General features: G+C 45.4%; 1 protein-coding gene across 5 annotated transcripts in view; it reads right to left on the reverse strand.

Moving 5' to 3' along the window:
- LOC135909425 (tRNA (34-2'-O)-methyltransferase regulator WDR6) overlaps positions 1-17532 on the reverse strand; it is a 443227-nt gene that overhangs the window by 327457 nt on the left and 98238 nt on the right. For all 5 annotated transcript variants that reach the window (XM_065441378.2, XM_065441379.1, XM_065441377.1 and 2 more), the window contains one exon: positions 8976-9111. In XM_065441378.2, coding sequence (XP_065297450.1) covers positions 8976-9111 — 136 coding nt within the window. The remainder of the gene's footprint in view (positions 1-8975; positions 9112-17532) is intronic.

Consider the following 17532-nt stretch of genomic DNA (forward strand, 5'->3'; position numbering starts at 1 on the left):
ACACTGGTGCCAAAAATTTATATTACAGCAAAAATATTGATTTAGAATGAGCAAAATTTGGCGACGTGGTAGAATAATAGTTGGAAATTCCAAAAATACCGTTTTCAAATTATTGATTTTTTTCGCAATTTTTTTTGGTCTCTAAAACCCGTGTCCCCCTTAACAATACTCGGTTGTAACAATGAGCAGCTGCTGCACTGTGAGCTTTGGTGTGTGTTTTATGGTAAAATAAACTGCTTGCTACAATGTTCCTATGCCAAATTATTGGCTATATTAATTAGAAATCTGGCTACTGGGTGCTGTATTGAAAAGAAAAGAGACATTCAAGAAAAAAAAAAAGTGAGCTGCTTTGGACACCCGCCTTTGTGCCGCACAACTCGCACAGTGTGGAACTCTATTTTTCCTCTAGAACTAATGAATTAGTGACATTCTGTTGTGCTAAATACAAATGAGGTTCTCAGTTTAATAGTGGACCTATGTATTGTGACAATCTTTTATTTATTGCACAGAAAGATTTTCTTTGCAGTTTTTAAAATACAGAAGGGCTAAATCAACTTTACAGCAGCTGGGTTATCGTAAGGCCAATCTGCGCGACAGAAGGAAGGAGTGTGCACCACGTGACTCGATCACTGCTGTACGCATAGCCAGTGCCATCTGCACTGTTTCATTGTGAGGTTCGGTGTGATTTGCCACCTGCCAAAGAAACAGAAATTTGGAGGGTCACAGCAAGTTCGCATGAAACTCATTATGCCCCCCCACCCTCCTCCTCTTCATTCATCTGCTGTCTTTCACTTTTGTTTGTGAGGCGGTTTGTCGACTTTCTGAGTGTCGCGTGACTGCTGCGAATAGATCTGCACAAATTCGGCACCAAACCATAACTCTAACGCCCAATAAAGCAATGCCGATTAGGCCTAATGGCCTATGCAGTATGGCCATGATTAAGATTTACTGCAGGCCAATGTGATAACGGGCCGCAAGCCGTCACAGAATGTGCCACTAGGATGTTGATATGGGTCGCTCATCAGTGATCAACAACTGTTGAAGAAATGTGAAGTTTGTTGACATTTATACAACACAACCTGCATGCCTATTGGTGGCTAATTGGCCTGATTTATGCACTTTACGAAACACACTGCTTTTGTTGTTGTTCCCTCTGCCCACATCATGTTATCATTTCTATCAATCCTGTTGACCCAGACAACACTTGCACCAACAGAACCGGCCCCTGCCAGCGCGGCGCTGTATGGCAGCATTCAGGCGCAGTCTGTGTGCGATCCCTGCACCGGGCCAACGTCGGGGAGCTGAGGGCGAGCCGAGGTGGCTCACCCGCAGCGCATTCAGTGCTCCTTCTGTGCTGAAAACGAAGTGAACTGCTCGCTCAGGCGGCATCAAGCACGAAGGGCTCTGCAGCACACGCGACATGTGACCCTGCGCAGGTTTCTAGATTGAATATATTGAATATTCAAAGATTCAAACAGCAGATATTAAATTTCCAGATCTAACAATTTGAAAGTTTGCTATTCAATTCGATCCAGTGATATTCGAGTATTCACACACCCCTAATGTTTTCCATCAACCAAGGACAAGTTTAATAAGTTGCAGTTTGTTGTTTGCCCTCAAATCCCATTCACACTGCTATTTGAACATCAGCCGTTGGAGAATAACTCAAAGCCTGTCCTTAATAGGTATGATTGCTTAGGAGACTTTTTGGTGATTTGCCTTAGCTACACATTGATTTCCAGGGATTCCAACATGGCTTGGGAACCAGCAAAATCGGATACTTACACGTGACACTTACACATGACTGTATATTTAATATATCGCCTGTAAGAGGTCTGCACTCAAGATTTTAAGTTAAGGGCTTTTAGTGCACTTAGAGAATTTGTATAAATGACTGTTTTCTGTGTGTGTGTGTGTGTGTTTCTGAATTACAATTTTTTGCACTGCCATCCACAGAGCATAAACATTCAGCTTTGAAAACAGAGACAAACCATAGCAGCCTAACAGCGTGTTGCTACATTCCTGCTATGATGCCACTTCCCACATTTCATGTCTTCGACCCGCCGGTGTATAATTCAGTGTAGGTGTTGTATGTCTCTTATACAGTGAATCCAGTCAAGTTAACATGTAAGAACTGAACCGCCAAGCTACATTACTCAAGTAGTTCTGCTCAACTTAAAATTTGCCTGCAGTGTCCCTTTAAGCCACAAGCTCAATGCCATCATGCGCTCAGACAAACCTACCACAGTAAAACCTTGTTAAATACGAGACTTGCTAATTGAGAAAGTTGAATAATTTGGGCTCGCCACCTGGTGCAGGTAATATGCATGCATTATTTGATGCAATCAAGTGCTGCTTAATGAAGAGGTATTCAGCCATGCACCAATTAACCCTCTTAGGGTTTTAGATGTACATGTACAGCACCGCTAATAAGACCCGCACGATTTTTTATTTACATGTATAGTGCGAATTTTATGTGTCATATTACACCACTGGTTGTTAAGAGGTGCTGCTATCTCTATGGAATCACCTAAAGTCATCTGAAATTGTGTTTCCACTCACCAGGGTGCACAACTGGACTTGTTTACTTCTGCAAACTCACTCACATGGTTACACATATCGTCTGCCACCTCCAAGGTGTGCATGAAGGAGATATTACTGTTTTTTACGGCCGCCAATATCGTGTTTCTGGTAGCTTAGGTATAGCCCTGCGTGACCGAAGTTCGGAGATACAAATAAGTTTTTTTTTTTTTCTTTGCCTTAGGTTGCGGTTCCCCTTTTGGTTGTGGTTCGTGTAATCCCGTACACTGGGGTGCACACAGTCGTAATTTCGCTATGGCCACGTGTGGTGCCTCTTCTCGCAGCAACTGCTCAAGCGTTCTTTTTCCTATGACTTGTTTCTGGCACGTTTCTTCTCCTGATGAAACGTGTCTTTGGGACAACAATTTGGTACAGTAGCCATAAATTTTGCTAGAGCTTCTCCTCAATCTGTTACTATATAATGCATTTGTATGCATAATGTTGGTGTGAGTAAAGCATTTTTGGCAGAAAATATTGCTTGCAATAATGTTTTGTTGTATTCCTGGGTTTTCAATCATTTCCTACTACAGGAAATTGTATCTGAAAATTCTACCCTCAAAGGGTAGATTTCAGACAGGAACCAGAGCACAGTGAGTATGGAGAGCCACAAATGTGCGTCTCAAAAGCAGCACTAGCAGCCACAAAGAAAGTAATGCTTCATTTCCTTCCTTTAAGAAAGTGCCAGTGTATGCATCACTCCAATCATCACTCAACAAGGAATTAAAAATACCACATGATGACACCTTACAATTTTTTCTTCCTGTAGTTTCCTGGCTCGCATCGACTGTAGCTGTATCTGTAACTGTAGTTGTAACCGTAGTGTTAGCAGGCATATCAAAATACAGGAAAACCTCGCTATAAGTTCGTTATAGCCACTATACATTTCTATCCACAACTAGCAAGCAAGAGAGGATGTACTCACCACCAAATCTCACAGCAGCCCACCACATGAAAGAGAAAACAACTGTTGCATGGAAAAAAACATGCAAAAAAAAAAGACAGCAAGGAATTGCTACTTTATTCACGCCAAAGGGCTCATCACTGATCGATCAACAGAAAATTAGCTTGCGGCTCACTTCGCAGCAAAAAGTCGTCCATAGATTTTTGCCACGTCTTCTTCAGGCGAATGATGGCTTTTTCAGCTGCAGCCAGTATTTTAAGTCCGTCCTCGCCGTCGTCGTGAGTGCCAAAGAAGCGGCACAGCAGGTATGCTGCATCCAGTGCTTGTGCAGGCGTTGTTATGTCGGGTTGTCGGGCTGTCGTCGAAACATTCGTCACTGTTGTCATTACAAACGGCCGTCACCGCGCGCACAATTTCCGCCTCCGTCAGCTCTTCTGTCGTCACCGCGTCAGCATCGGCACTGATGTACGTGCAGAAGGTGTCACAGTCAGGCACAACGCCGGTGTCAAGGAGAGTGTCCCACGACACTAGGACTTGGTTGCCCGCGGCACCCTCATTGGTAGCAGCACCGAGATCTTCGCTGTAACTGCAGCTGCTGACGCCAAATGAGGCTTGCTGGAAGCAACTGGCGATCATGCTTGCCGGTACAGCCATCCAAGCAGCCTGTAGCATCTCAATTGCATTGTACGAATCAATCGTGGAATTGCACTTCATGCTCATATTGAGCAGAATCCGATCGATCACACGCTTGTGGCAGCCCTACTTAAAAGTGCATGATAACTGCTTGGTCGAGGGGTTGCACAACTGCTGAGCAGTTTGCCGGCAAGAAGCACAGCTCGATGTTCTTGAGCATAGCGGCACTGTGGTGGGCCGTGCAGCTGTCCAGTACGAGGCATATCTTTCAGTTCAGCTTGCCCAGCCGCTCGTCCCACTCCCACAGTCATTGTGAGAAAATTTCTCTCGTCATCCAAGCCTTACGGTTGGACATATAACTACTTGGAGCTTTCATTTCCCTTTGAAACATTGTGGTAATACACTTTTGTCGACCACGAGGGCCGGCACCTTTTCCGACCCATCCATGTTGGCACAAAGCAACATGGTTATGTGGACCTTGCTCTGCTTATCGCCGTAGCAGCGTTCACCTTTGAGGGTCAAAGTTTCTAGTGGCAGCATCTGGTAGAACAGGGCTGTCTTATCTGCATTGAACAAATCCTTGGCACTGTATTTTTCTAGCAGCTGTCTAACATTTGCCTCCAGCCACGCCGCTGCAGCCAGCCGACACTCGCCAGAAAATCATCATGCCCCATGATGCACACGACGTCCCTCGCTTTGCGCCGCTAGCTCTTGCATCCAAAAACCACTTGAAGACCGCCTTCTCTACAGCTTCGAAAGCGGGGGCTCGCTGCTTCTTTCTGTCGCCTTTTACGCCACGTGCGACAGCACCGGTGACAGCTTCTTTCCTGCTCAAAATCATCGATAGCGTGCTGAATGCTATGCCGAAATCTTTGGCCACATTTTTCTTCTTCACACCGGACTCGACAGCTTTCAGTATAGCCCCCTTCTGTTAGAGTGATATCGTTTTGCGCTTGCGTTTGCTGTTGCCATCATCCATCTCCTTTCTGGCAGCCGGAACTCGCACAAACAAACCGATAGAAACACCGATATCCTTGATGCACATGCAGACAAGCAACAACAAAACCGCAGTCGGCGCTGCCCCATGCACGCAGTGGAAGAGCAGGTGGCTCCACCAGTTCAACGGGAAAGGGCAGGCCGGGACATGCTCATGTTGCGCGCTATGAGACATTGACCTGACAGGTACTAAAATAGTCAGTAAATGCTCTTCGTGGAAAAAAAGATTGCTGACGATTATGTCACTCCTTAAAGTGAAATTTGAGCACAGCTTTAGAGCTGTTTTGGCTTTCCGATATATTGAGGCAAAAAATTTGTGCAGGACCTATATGTACAGTTACAGACAACTTCTTCAGACATCTTCCTTCTTCAAGAAACACTCCACTCCCAGTTCTTGATTGTCATAAAGGAAGCTTTGTGGTCGGAGAAATAGATGGATATATGCTTGACTTGCTGCACTAATGCCTGGTTCGACGTAGTGCACCTCTGGATTCTAGCGGCAACGGTGTGGGGCCTCTGCTCGGGCAGCTCGTTTAGCAGCAGCAGCAGATGAAGGACTTCCACCGGTTGCCTCGCTCATGGCTCAGAAACAACTGGCTAAGAATGGACTATTTATATAGGCAGATAGGTTATATGATAATATAAACCGTCTGTGAGACTCGGACAAACCGTCTCATGCGGAACATTTCACACCAGTAGCCGCAAAGGGAGCGTAGCTTGGCGCAACTGCCTCGCTTATCGGGAGGTCGCAGAAGGCAGCACATAAGTGCATAGGAACGTTGCACGGCGAAGAGATGGCAGTGACTGACTGACGCTGCTAGCGAGTCAACTGAAGGTGGCTCTGCGTTTCGGATAGGGAAGCTTGCACCGTGATCCGCTGATACCGAGCCGGCACTTCAGCAACCGGATACACCACATGCTCTTGTGCGGACGGTGCCACGACGGGAGGGAGGGGGAGGAGTACACGCAGTGGCAAATGGCGGCTGTGCATGTCGGTTTGCGTAGTAGCACATCATCGAGATCAGCTGCCACCGAGCTGGTGCTCTGATTGCCGCCACACATGGGTGGCATTGGAGGAGGAGCGCAGAAAAGAAGGCGCGTGCTGTGCGCAAGAGATGGCGCCAGGAGCGCAGGCAGCTGGAGCAGCGCGTTGGCCCCGGCTACGGAGCTGGTTATGGCGAGGCACGATGGCGCCGCGAAATGCAGAAACGGGTGCCAAAGAGCTGCGCTCTAGAAGAAGTTTCGTTATACCCATAGCAAGGAAATTTTAGCTTCGTTAGAACGAGGCTTTCAATACATGGATCGTTATTGGAATTTCAAGAGGAATCACAATCGCTTCGTTGTATATCTATTAGTTCGTTACATCCTGTTTCGTTATAAAGAGGTTTTACTGTATAGTGGCATTTGGTCCGCGCTTACGATTTACTCCAACAAATATCCATTTTGTGACGGAGTGCCAGCACAAACCGCTGAAAAGTGCCAAGCTTTTCTTCAAAAGCCAATGGCAACTTTCAGCAGATGCCCGTGTGCACTTTGTCTGCTGATAAATTTAATTATGCAGTTTTTACTGGCTTTAATACCCCTTCTGGATAGGCCTCGATCACGGGCCTTTACCTTGAGAAACTCGGTCATCATGGGCACGTGATCCACACAGAGTTGCTCGACCAAGTCGGCAAGCTTGTCTTCAAAGTACAGATATCTTCCTGTTTTTGGTCCATGGAAGCCTTGCCTGGTTAACTTCCAGCCGAAGATTTTTTTCCCTTTGTATGCACTAGTCAGGAACACAAGTCTCAGGCACACAAAAAATTCGCAGTTCCGCCCAAAAGGCGAAGCACCGATTGCGATAGCAAATTAGTAGATAGCTGTACGAAGTAAGGATAGTAGTATTATCGGCCGTATAAACTTGTAAACATTCGTTTACTAATTAAATTAAGAACGATAGAATGTGTAATCACGACTCACCGAGGACATACAAAGAGACAGACACCCAAAGACAGCACTGTCTTTGTGTGTCTGCTTCTTTCTACGTCCTTGTTGAGTCATGCTTACACATTGTATCATGGATTCAAACTAACTAGCCTGTCAACGTATTTTAACTAAATTAACCAACACGGTGTCACGCACGCACAGATAAACATGAAAAGATTTCGCTTGATGACAGCGGAAATTGTCTGTGAAAATGCTGGAGTTAGGAATCGCGGCAGCAGCAGCAATCGAATTGACCTTCGTGCGTCTGTCGCTTCGACACGAACGAAACGTTGAAAGCACAGTCGAAAGCATTGTTAGCCCGCAAACGATGGGTTTGCAGCACCGCTTCTAAGATCTTCCCCGCCGCTCACGAACACACTGCGCTATAAGACATGAAGGAGGAACCTATATTTTTGTTTTATAAGCAGTTCCCTTTTTTCCTGCCAGGCAGTGATTTTAGAATGTGCTCCAAAGTATCGCGATTGTCAAAGTATAAAGCAAAAATTCACGTCCATTATCGATAGTTTGAAACGCCACATTCGAGACCTTCCACACCGCTCAGTCAAACTGCGCCATTGCACGTGAAGGAGGAGCACTATAATTTTGATTTCCAAGTAGTTCAATTTCTTCCCGCTAAGCAGTAATTTTTGAACACACTCTGAAGTTTCGCGACCGTCAAAGTAGAAAGCCAGAATGGCTGCCATTGGGAGCAGAGTGCGCGATTTGCAAAACTGCAGATCTCATGATTCTGCTGCATCTGTGCCTGATTTTATCAATCTATCGAGCAGCAGCGAGCCTGAGGATGCTGCCTTTTTGTCAGACTTTGACTCTGAGAGTGAGGACGGTGCAAACCAGCCCGGAACATTCACGGCCATAGCTCGGCATGCCCAACTACAGAGCTTGCAGTTTAATTTTTTTAGTGGAATGCCTGCTCCATGAAATTTTTTTTTTTTTTGTAGATAGTGCCTATCAGATGGCAATGCATTTTGTACATCCCACCATTTTTTTTACGTATTTTTCTTAGTAGATACAAACGTGTCTTTACAAACTTTGTTCAATTTTATCTCATAATCTTGATTCTGGCAATTTATATCTTTTTTATCGCATATATCTTGTTAATAAAGCTTTTATGCATGAAAAGTGCATCCATTCTGCTTTTTGTTTATGTATTGCATAAAATATTGAGTGCAGTAGTACCTTCACAAAAAGAAATCTGGCGTAACCCACAACACCTATTTTCCCTACAGTAGGGAAAGTTAAATAATTCATTATATGGACAATTTCAGTATATTGAAGTTCGTTATATAGAAAGGTTTGACTGTACGTAATATGCTAAATTTCAGCCTCACACCTTCTTTCAAATGTGCATAGACAATCATTCTTTTAACACGCACTGGCTAACAAATATGATATGTGGCACGAGGCCCTCTGTAGCGATTATTTTTGCCGCTTATGGGCACTAAGCAAACTTCCGCTAAATACTAAGTATTAAAAATTTTTAAAATCTAACCTCCAGTGGAGTGGACAAGTAGTGCCATCTATTCACGATCTCATTAATCAAGTATAACACATATTGATCGTCATGCCATCTACGAGTAAATTTCTAAACCAAACATACCTCCAGCTTCCAACCTGACCAATAAGCCAGCTTTGGCAATATGGCCCCTGTTGCTGGGCCCGACGGTTAGCCAGCTTTGATAGCCAACGGGTTAAGAGTTTTGTGCATGTTCGAACAATACTATATCTGTAAATAATTAAACAATATTCAATTTACACCAAAAAGCTAACATGACACCTATAATTTCATAAGAAAAGACATTAATATTTCATAACTTTGTCGGCACCATACAGAATGCAATATGTTCCAACTAGAAACCCAAGAAGACAAGTAACTTACTTGGTGACCAGTTAGTCTGTGAAGAACAGGTGCAGGCGAAGGTTGAGATGGCACCCAGAGAAGCACTTCCCGGTACACCGTGCCCACCACAGCAATCAGTTGCTTCCAGGAAGCACCAACCAATTGCGCAGTGTATCTTAAGTATGGCATGCTGTCAAGGAAAGCAAGCTGGTGTGTACATTCTACAGTGTAAACTCGTTAATACTTACCTGGCAGGAACGCGGCATGACTAGGCTCCTGAATGGTAGTAATAGCTAAACTTCGATATACAGTCGAACCTGGTTATAACGACCTCGCAAAAAAATGACGATCAGTTCGACATAGGGCATAATTCGATATAAGCCTGCTAAAGAATTGGACGTCATAAAAGCACATACCATTTACAAGCGCACTTTATTGATGAAACTATAGCTTAGTTTCGCATGGAATAGTCCTGTATCATTTTCTGCTTGGGCAACTTCGCTGCCTGCGACAACACGCACTTCTCCACGTTGTCTAAAGAGTTGGAGCAGCTGAGGCTGCAATTTTCCACACTCGCGCAGAAGTGCCGGACTAGTGCAAGTGCACCAATTACCTCGGAGGAAGTGGGCGAAGGATCGCCACTGCTTTCCTCATTGTGGCCGCTTTCACTTGTGCTCGGTACAATATTAGCAATGTAGTCTTCGTTTTCTGGCTCTCCCGTGGTCGTAACACCATCATCCGCACTCACAAACTCGTCAAGTGTTGATCCGTCAATGGCTTTGGGAAATTCTTACAGCTCACTTCAAACTTCGGTGACACTGGCAATGGCTTCGTCATATTCATAAGCATTTTCATAATCATCACCGGGCACATGGAAGCTGGCATGTCTGAAGCAGTTTCGGATGAACCACTTGTACATAGCCGCCTCGACATCTTTAGATGACCGTGCGCACACATTGGGCGCCATGGGCAACAGATCGATTGTTCGCTTTAGCCCTAATCTCCCCCCCATATTCTACAAGATTGTGCTGAGAGTGCACCTCGAAAACTTGTACACTGCGGCAACATCTGACTTCTTACCGCCTTCGACTCTATTTATGATTTTGAGCTTCATGGCGAAAGGCAAATTCTGCCACTTCACACTAGCCATCACGGCAATACTGCAGAGGAGAAGGCCCACAAGGCACGAACACAACGAACGAGAAAAGCAGCGAGGCAACTCGAACTTGCACCACCTTGCACGACAAGGCCACAAAAGCCGCTGATTGGCTGTCTGAGCAAGCGATGCGGGTGGGCCAGCATAATTTTTTGCAGGAGGGTGTCGGCAACTGTCCCAACGGAGCTCGGTTACGAGAGAGAGAAAGAGTGGATGGAGCTGCATCGCTGGGCTAAACCACTTGTGGGATGTGTAAGCGGGTTGCCCCGCTGCCACAAGGGAAAGCCGACTTAAGGGGAACTTTTGAACAGCTTGACGTTTGATATATCAGGAGTTGCTATTTTTGTTCAACATAAGCGTAACTCAGTAAAGTGGAAAGTTGGGCTAGTTGGTGAGTAATCATCATACCTTGCTGGTGAAGCAGCGCACTGACACGGACACAGTGAAGACACAGTGTCGTCTTTTCTTGTGTGTCTTCACTGTATCCGTGTTAGTGCGCTGCTTCACCAGCAAAGTATGATGATAAGCATAACTTTTGCTATATATATACTCATTGTAACTATACTGTGTTCAGAAATGGTTTGATGTACAGGATAATTCAATGTAAACACGTTCGATATAGTTGGGCTTGACTGTAACAAAGTCGACAAAATGGGCAATTAGCTTCATTATATCAAAATTTCGTTCTACTGAATTACACTTTTTATGCAAAGTACAGTAACCGATGAATCTTTCTTGATGAAAGGGACCCTAAAATTTTCCGAGAAAGCAAATTTGAATGAGAAAAGAAAGTATACTTTTTTTTTTTATTTGAGAGCTGGCGACGAAATATACGGTTTTATGCCGCATCGACAATATCTTCACATCAGCAGTGCGAAGCGAAGCTAGCCATGCTTTCATGTCCACTCCACCCCTGCGACTGAGTGCGACAATGCTATCATGAAAAGTGTGAATGCGTCAACTGCTGCTCGCTTAAATGCGCCTCTGAATTTCAAGATTACACAACCTCCAGTACTATATGCACAGGAAGACAGTGCACATGATGCCATGCCATCTCGGCATGTCCACACTTTGCACACGCAGCAGATTACCTCTAAAACAGGGTGCACTGGCTGTGCACGCGCTTAACTGCACTGACAGCCATGCAAAGCTACGGCCATGCGAGAAAAGAAAACTTGCAGCAACCTGCCCCTTTCTCCCCGCCCTAAACATTTGATTGCGTCACCGTGAGCTCACTACTCCCTACCCTTTCCCCTTACTCGTGCAGGGAAACAGCACTCATCAAGCCACTATCCTTCTAGGCTCACCCTTTCCTGATTTCACTCACATCGAAAGCAAACAGCATGAGGGGTGCGATAGGATCTTATCACACGTGGACTTAATGAAACACGATGCTGCTGCGCTTCAATAGTCATTTTTGGTCACACGGTGCGTGATTTGGGAGGCGTGTTTGCAAGCAGCACTTATAATTCAAGCTTTTTACCACCTGTACTCATGGAAGTTTCCCTTTATCATCTTCATATTACTTCGCGGCAGCAGTGAAACTTCATTATAGTGAAGTCATGTATAAACACACTACGTTATATTGAGTTTCTATCTACTCTGGTGTTCTATGCACAAGTTACAACAACTTATATACTATATTATACTGAAGTCTGTTATATCGAGGTTTAACTGTACACACTAACTAGCAACTACAAATTTGCATCTGTTTACATGCGCTGCCACCAACAAAGTAAGAAATGCGACGCCACAGTGAGTGTGACATAACGTATGCACAATAAAACCTCGTTAATTCGACCCTTGTCAATTTGGAAAATCTGATAGTTCAGACATGCACTTTGGTCCTGGCAGGCGTATTTAATGCAATGAAACTCTCAGATGTATTTGGCTGCATATCAGTTCATTCTCCCAACTCTCTGAGCTCAGCAAGCGCTGCAAATGTGCAACGTAAAAGAGCAAAAAAGGTGTTAGCGTCCACCGAAACGAAGCCGCGGAGTTTGCATCACCATAATCACCAGCGGCAATCGTACGTAAACTACAGCAATGCCAGAACGCTGCGTGCCTATTTGTGCCTTTAAAGCCTTTATGCTTGCATTTACTGACGTGCATAGCACCGCGTTGGCAACATGCCTTCATGACTGCGTATTCGTCATTCATGGTCGCGTCCACAGTGGCTGTGGTTTCGTCCACAGTGGTTGTGGCAGTGGATTCGCTTTGACTCGGTGCACGCATTGGCCGCATGCCTTCATGACTGCATAGTTGGCATCCATGATTGCGTCAACAGCAGCCGCGGCTTCGTTCAGAGCGGTTGCAGTGAAAAGTGATTTCGCTTTGAATCGGCATGCGCGTTGGTCGTATGCCTTCATAAATGCGTAGTGGTCAGCCATGATCGTGTCGATAGCGACTGCAGCTTCATCTGAAGTAGTAGAGAACAGTTTTGTTTTGACTCGGTGTGTGTGTCAGCCGTGTACCTTCAGAGCCACAAGATCGCTGCCCATGATCGCATCAACAGTGGCTGTGGTTTCGTCTGCACCGGTTGGCAAAGAGTAGCTTCATTTTTACTCAGTACAAAGCTGTCAAGGATAAAGAGCACCGTTTACATCACAATGGGCAGCGGCACTGGTGAAAAAATAATCGGGATGTGTGCACGGTAGTGAAAAGCGTGTCTCAGATGAAGACGCGCACTGCGGCCACACTGCCAAGGAAATCAATCGCGAGGCCTTTACTGCTGCTAGCACCAATTAGTCAAGAGATGACAAGAACTGCAGCTTCCGCATTGCTTTACTGCAAAACAGAAACAGGATTTGCTGATTCATTCAGCAAATAAGGGCATGTTGATGCAGTAAGCATTTGTTTATTGTTTCTTGATACCCTCGATAATTCTACATTCAGTCAATTCAGACATTTCATTCTTTTGGACCCATGAAATCCAAATTAACGAAGTTTTACTGTACCGAGCCAGTATCTCCTTTTTTCCTCCTATAGCAGATAAAAATAATTCAGGCTCCTCCACATGACCATGGGACAGAAGACTGGTGTTAACAAGCAGCATTTCAAAAACTTTTTATGAGGAAACACAATGGTAGAATGGACAATGTATCTATCAATATGCATGTGTGCATGTTTGTACAATTTACTGAGTGAGAACTGGCAACACTTCTTTGAAACATGGTACCCAATGTGGTGTGGGTCTAATCATAGCGTGCAATTTTTGTGCAGCATGTCCCCAACTAAGTACATGCTGCTTTTTTTGCTGGGAAACTTGCTGTACTTGTTTGTATGAACGCCTAGCTCTTTGCACTTGTGCTGCCATTGGTTGTGCCCATTGCTAGCTATATTCTTTGCTCAACAAACAGAAAACCGGCGCTAGGTTGTTTTTGTAAACAAAAATGGCGGTACCCACACAAGCATAATGTGGTGGAATTTTACGCAAATGAAGCGCAAAGCAAACGCATTTGAGCAACTTTTAGAATCTACCACCCTTGTGAAAGTAGCTAATATGCAGGGTTACGTTCCCACAAGTTTCGATGGTGAGGGATTACAGTTCAGCGACATTTCATTTTCGAGAGGTATAAAATGCATTAAAACCTATGAGCGTTTACTGGGGATACGAAAATATTTTGTTATGAGAATTACACTGTCACGGGATTTCGTTATCACGGGTAACACTAAAACACGCTAGCAGACGACTGAGCCACCCAATGCAAATAACCTTCTTCATAGCATGTTTATACCTTGTTCAACCCACAAAACAAGTTTGGACAACAACAAACTGCAAAGGTTGACACGGAGCCATGTTACAATGTTAAGGAAAACGGTGGCAGACCACGTATACCAACAGAATGTAACAGTGTCAAAACATTGTGCCCCTTCATAACAGTAATGTAAATTATGTGCAATAAATTTCTCTTCCATGCCATGACGTACTGACTGAAAATAAAACACACCGTCATGCCAGCAGCTTCCTGTATCGGTCATCATGGCATTGCTGCAGTGGTTTCTCACATCTTCACGTCTTATTCCAATAGCATTTATATCGACACTCCAGATTAATTTATTGTCACTGTGATGTTCCATATAAAGTAGGGGTGTGCAAAAACTAATGTGGTAGATTCCAAATCGAATATTGAATCAAATCAAGCAAAAAAAAAAGCTGTGTATCAAACTGAATATCAGAAAATTTTACACAAACCTTTATGCTCCCAAATACTGTGCAAATGCACAGTGCTGAACATGCTCAGGAGGCTAATCACATCACTTAACAACAATCTTGCTAGCTATCAATAACTTCGGTACCTATGAATCGAGATGTATAGTATGCTCTGCATTTAGTAATGGGAACCCCATATTAGTGTGCCAGCACTGTTAACGACTCATTTCATATGTGAAGGTCTGGAAAATATTTTTTATACATAGAATGTCTGTCGCACACCTTTCTTTTTCTAAATAAAGTTTACTAATACTGTGACGTCACAGTAAGGGCCAACCTTTATTGAGCCTGAAAGACGTGGCTAAGGACCCTCAGCACAGTCCACTATGATGACACAACTACCCACACGATGAAGACGAAGGGCACACACATGATGATGATAACATACACATGATGAAGAAGTGCAAAAAATGTCCACACTAATTTTCCCCGCACGAGAGCGGCCATCCTGGCCGCAGCCTAAAGTTATGGGGAACACCGCGTGAAGGGCTTCATACGAAAAACGCGGACCACTTCGGTAGAGTGGCAACGGCCGTCAGTTGAGGGAGCAACAGGGGTCACAGGATATTTAACGGGGAAGTCATTTCCAGCACCGTGTATGGGCCAATAAAGCGGGACTGAAACTTCTCACACAACCCAGGAATGTGAACTGGTCTGGTAGAAAACGCCGGGCTGGTAGAAAACTATGCGATGAGATGCGTCATAATGATCCTTGCGGACCTGTAGTCTGGCTTCGGTGTTGAAGCGGGCACACTGGTGACAATGGTCAAGGCGGGAAACATATTCTTCGCAGTAACATGAAAATGGACTGACAGGGGCAGAAAAGAGAGAAACGTCGAGAAAGGAACTGGGCAAAGGACCATAAACAAGGTGGAATTGCGAGTAAACGGTTGTGAGTTAAACGGCAGTGTTATACGCGAAGGTGACGAATGGCAAAATTGCGTCCCAATTTCTGTGATCTGGTTGAATATACGCGGCTATCATGTCAGAGCGTACAATGAAACCACTCACTCAGGTCGTTGGTCTGAGGATGGTAACCTGAAGTAGTCTCGTGAGTTGTGCCAGAGGCACGAGCACTTCACCTACTAGTTCTGAAAGAAATGTCTCTCCATGGTCGCTCAGAAGGACATGAGGGGTGCCGTGACGCAGGATTACGGCTTGAAGATTGAAGGTAGCAACTTCAGAAGCAGATGCAGAACTGACACAAGATGTTTCGGCATAGTGCGTGAGGTGGTCAACGGCTGTAACTATCCATCAACTACCGGCTGGAGTCATGGGAAGTGGCCCATAGAGATCAATGCAAACAACCTAAAATGGTTCCGCAGGACACGAGACGGGTAGTAGCTGCTCGGCAGGAGCTGATGCTGGCCGCTTCCGACGCTGACAAATGGCACAGGAAGAGACGTATTTCGCCACACTGCTAGACAGGCCAGGCCAGTAGAAGCGTCTTCTTATGCGGTCTTAAGTTTTCTGGATGCCAAGGTGGCCAGCAGTCAAATCGTCATGAGAGGCCTGAAGGACATGAGCACAAAGGCAGCGAGGCAGTACGGGCACCCAGCATTGTCCGCCTTGATGATGGATATGGCGTTACAGCACGGAGTTTTGTTGTTTGAATTGTGTCAGCTGTCGACAGAGCCTGGCATTAGGCGGGTGCGAAGCTCCTCGATGCGGTCTATAATATGTCAACAGTATGAATCAGCGAATTGTTGAGACGAAAATGATTCATGGTTGTTCGAAGTGAGATGGTCAAGAGTGGCGAAGGACAAAATCGCTGTAGAAGAGACGTCAGGGATTGCATCCCTGGAGGTGGTTGCAGAGTCATTGATGAGTGCGGCTGTAGGAAGCGGGCAGCAAGAAAGAGCATCTGCATCTTGATGCTTTTTACCAGACTTGTAGATGATCTCAAAGTCATAGTCTTGCAGAAGAAGAATCCAGCGACCAAAACGCCCTGACAAGTTCTTGAGTGTGGAGAGCCAACATAAGGTGCGATGGTCCGTAACAATGGTGAAATGGTGGCCATGGAGATAAGGACGAAACTTCTGGACTGACCAAACGACACCTAGGCATTCCTGCTCGGTGACGGTATAGTTCTCGGCAGGTGTGAGTACGCGGCTTGCATATGCAACAACTCTCTCACGCAAAGAGGTATCTTGCTGGAGGAGAACAGCACCAATTCCACGTCCACTAGCGTCTGTGTGCAAGATTGTGGGTGCAGTCTGACCAAAATGACACAGGACAGGTTCAGATGTGAGGGTACCCTGCACGTGGTCAAGGCAGATTCACATTCCGGCCACGAAGAGAGCACCAGAAAGAAGTAGGTTGTGTACAGGAGCAGCTTAGAGGCACAGTTGCATATAAATCACCGAAAATAGGAAGCACTGCCAAGGAAACTGCGTAGTTCTTTGGTCTTTTCTGGTCGAGGAAAGCAAAGAACCGCTGAAATTTTGCCAGGATCAAGTCGAGTACCATCCTTCCTCACAATGTGACCTAACACCTTGATAGTCTTGCTTGCAAAACGGCACTTTTTGGTGTTGAGCTGAAGACCAGCATTAACAAGGCATGCGAGAACCTCGTCCAGACATTGCAGGTGATGGGCAAATGTCGATAAGAAAAAAACAATATCGTCCAGATAGCACAAGCATGTTTACCACTTCAGGCCGCGCAAAACAGTGTCAATCATGCGCTGACAAGTTGCGGGAGCATTGCAGAGGCCGAAGGGCATGACGTTGAACTCGTAAAGGCCATCTGGGGTTGCAAACGATGTTTTCTTTGTCGCCTTCGTGCATAGGAATTTGCCAGTAACCTGAACACAGATCCAGGCTGGAGAAGTACTCGGCACCTTGCAGAGAATTGAGGGCATCGTCAACGCGAGGCATAGGGTATACATCCTTGCACGTAATCTTGTTGAGCGCTCGGTAATCGACACAAAATCGCACGGAATCACTATTCTTTCAGACCAAAATGATGGGAGACGTCCAAGGGCTAGCAGAGGGGCAGATTATCTCACGTTGCAGCATGTCTGCGGCATTTTCCTCAATAATCTTGCGCTCGACTAGAGACACCCGATACGGCCAGCGATGTATGATGGATCTGCCGCCTGTGTGAATGCGATGCGTTGTGACGGAAGTCTGACCCAATGTCGAAGAATGGACTTGGAATGAAGTTTCATGCCTCTTCAACAAACTGTTGAAACTGTTGCATCTGCGAACGGGTCAAGTCGGGGCTGA

Source organism: Dermacentor albipictus, unplaced genomic scaffold (assembly GCF_038994185.2).
Source record: "Dermacentor albipictus isolate Rhodes 1998 colony unplaced genomic scaffold, USDA_Dalb.pri_finalv2 scaffold_17, whole genome shotgun sequence".
Taxonomy (NCBI): Eukaryota; Metazoa; Arthropoda; class Arachnida; order Ixodida; family Ixodidae; genus Dermacentor; species Dermacentor albipictus.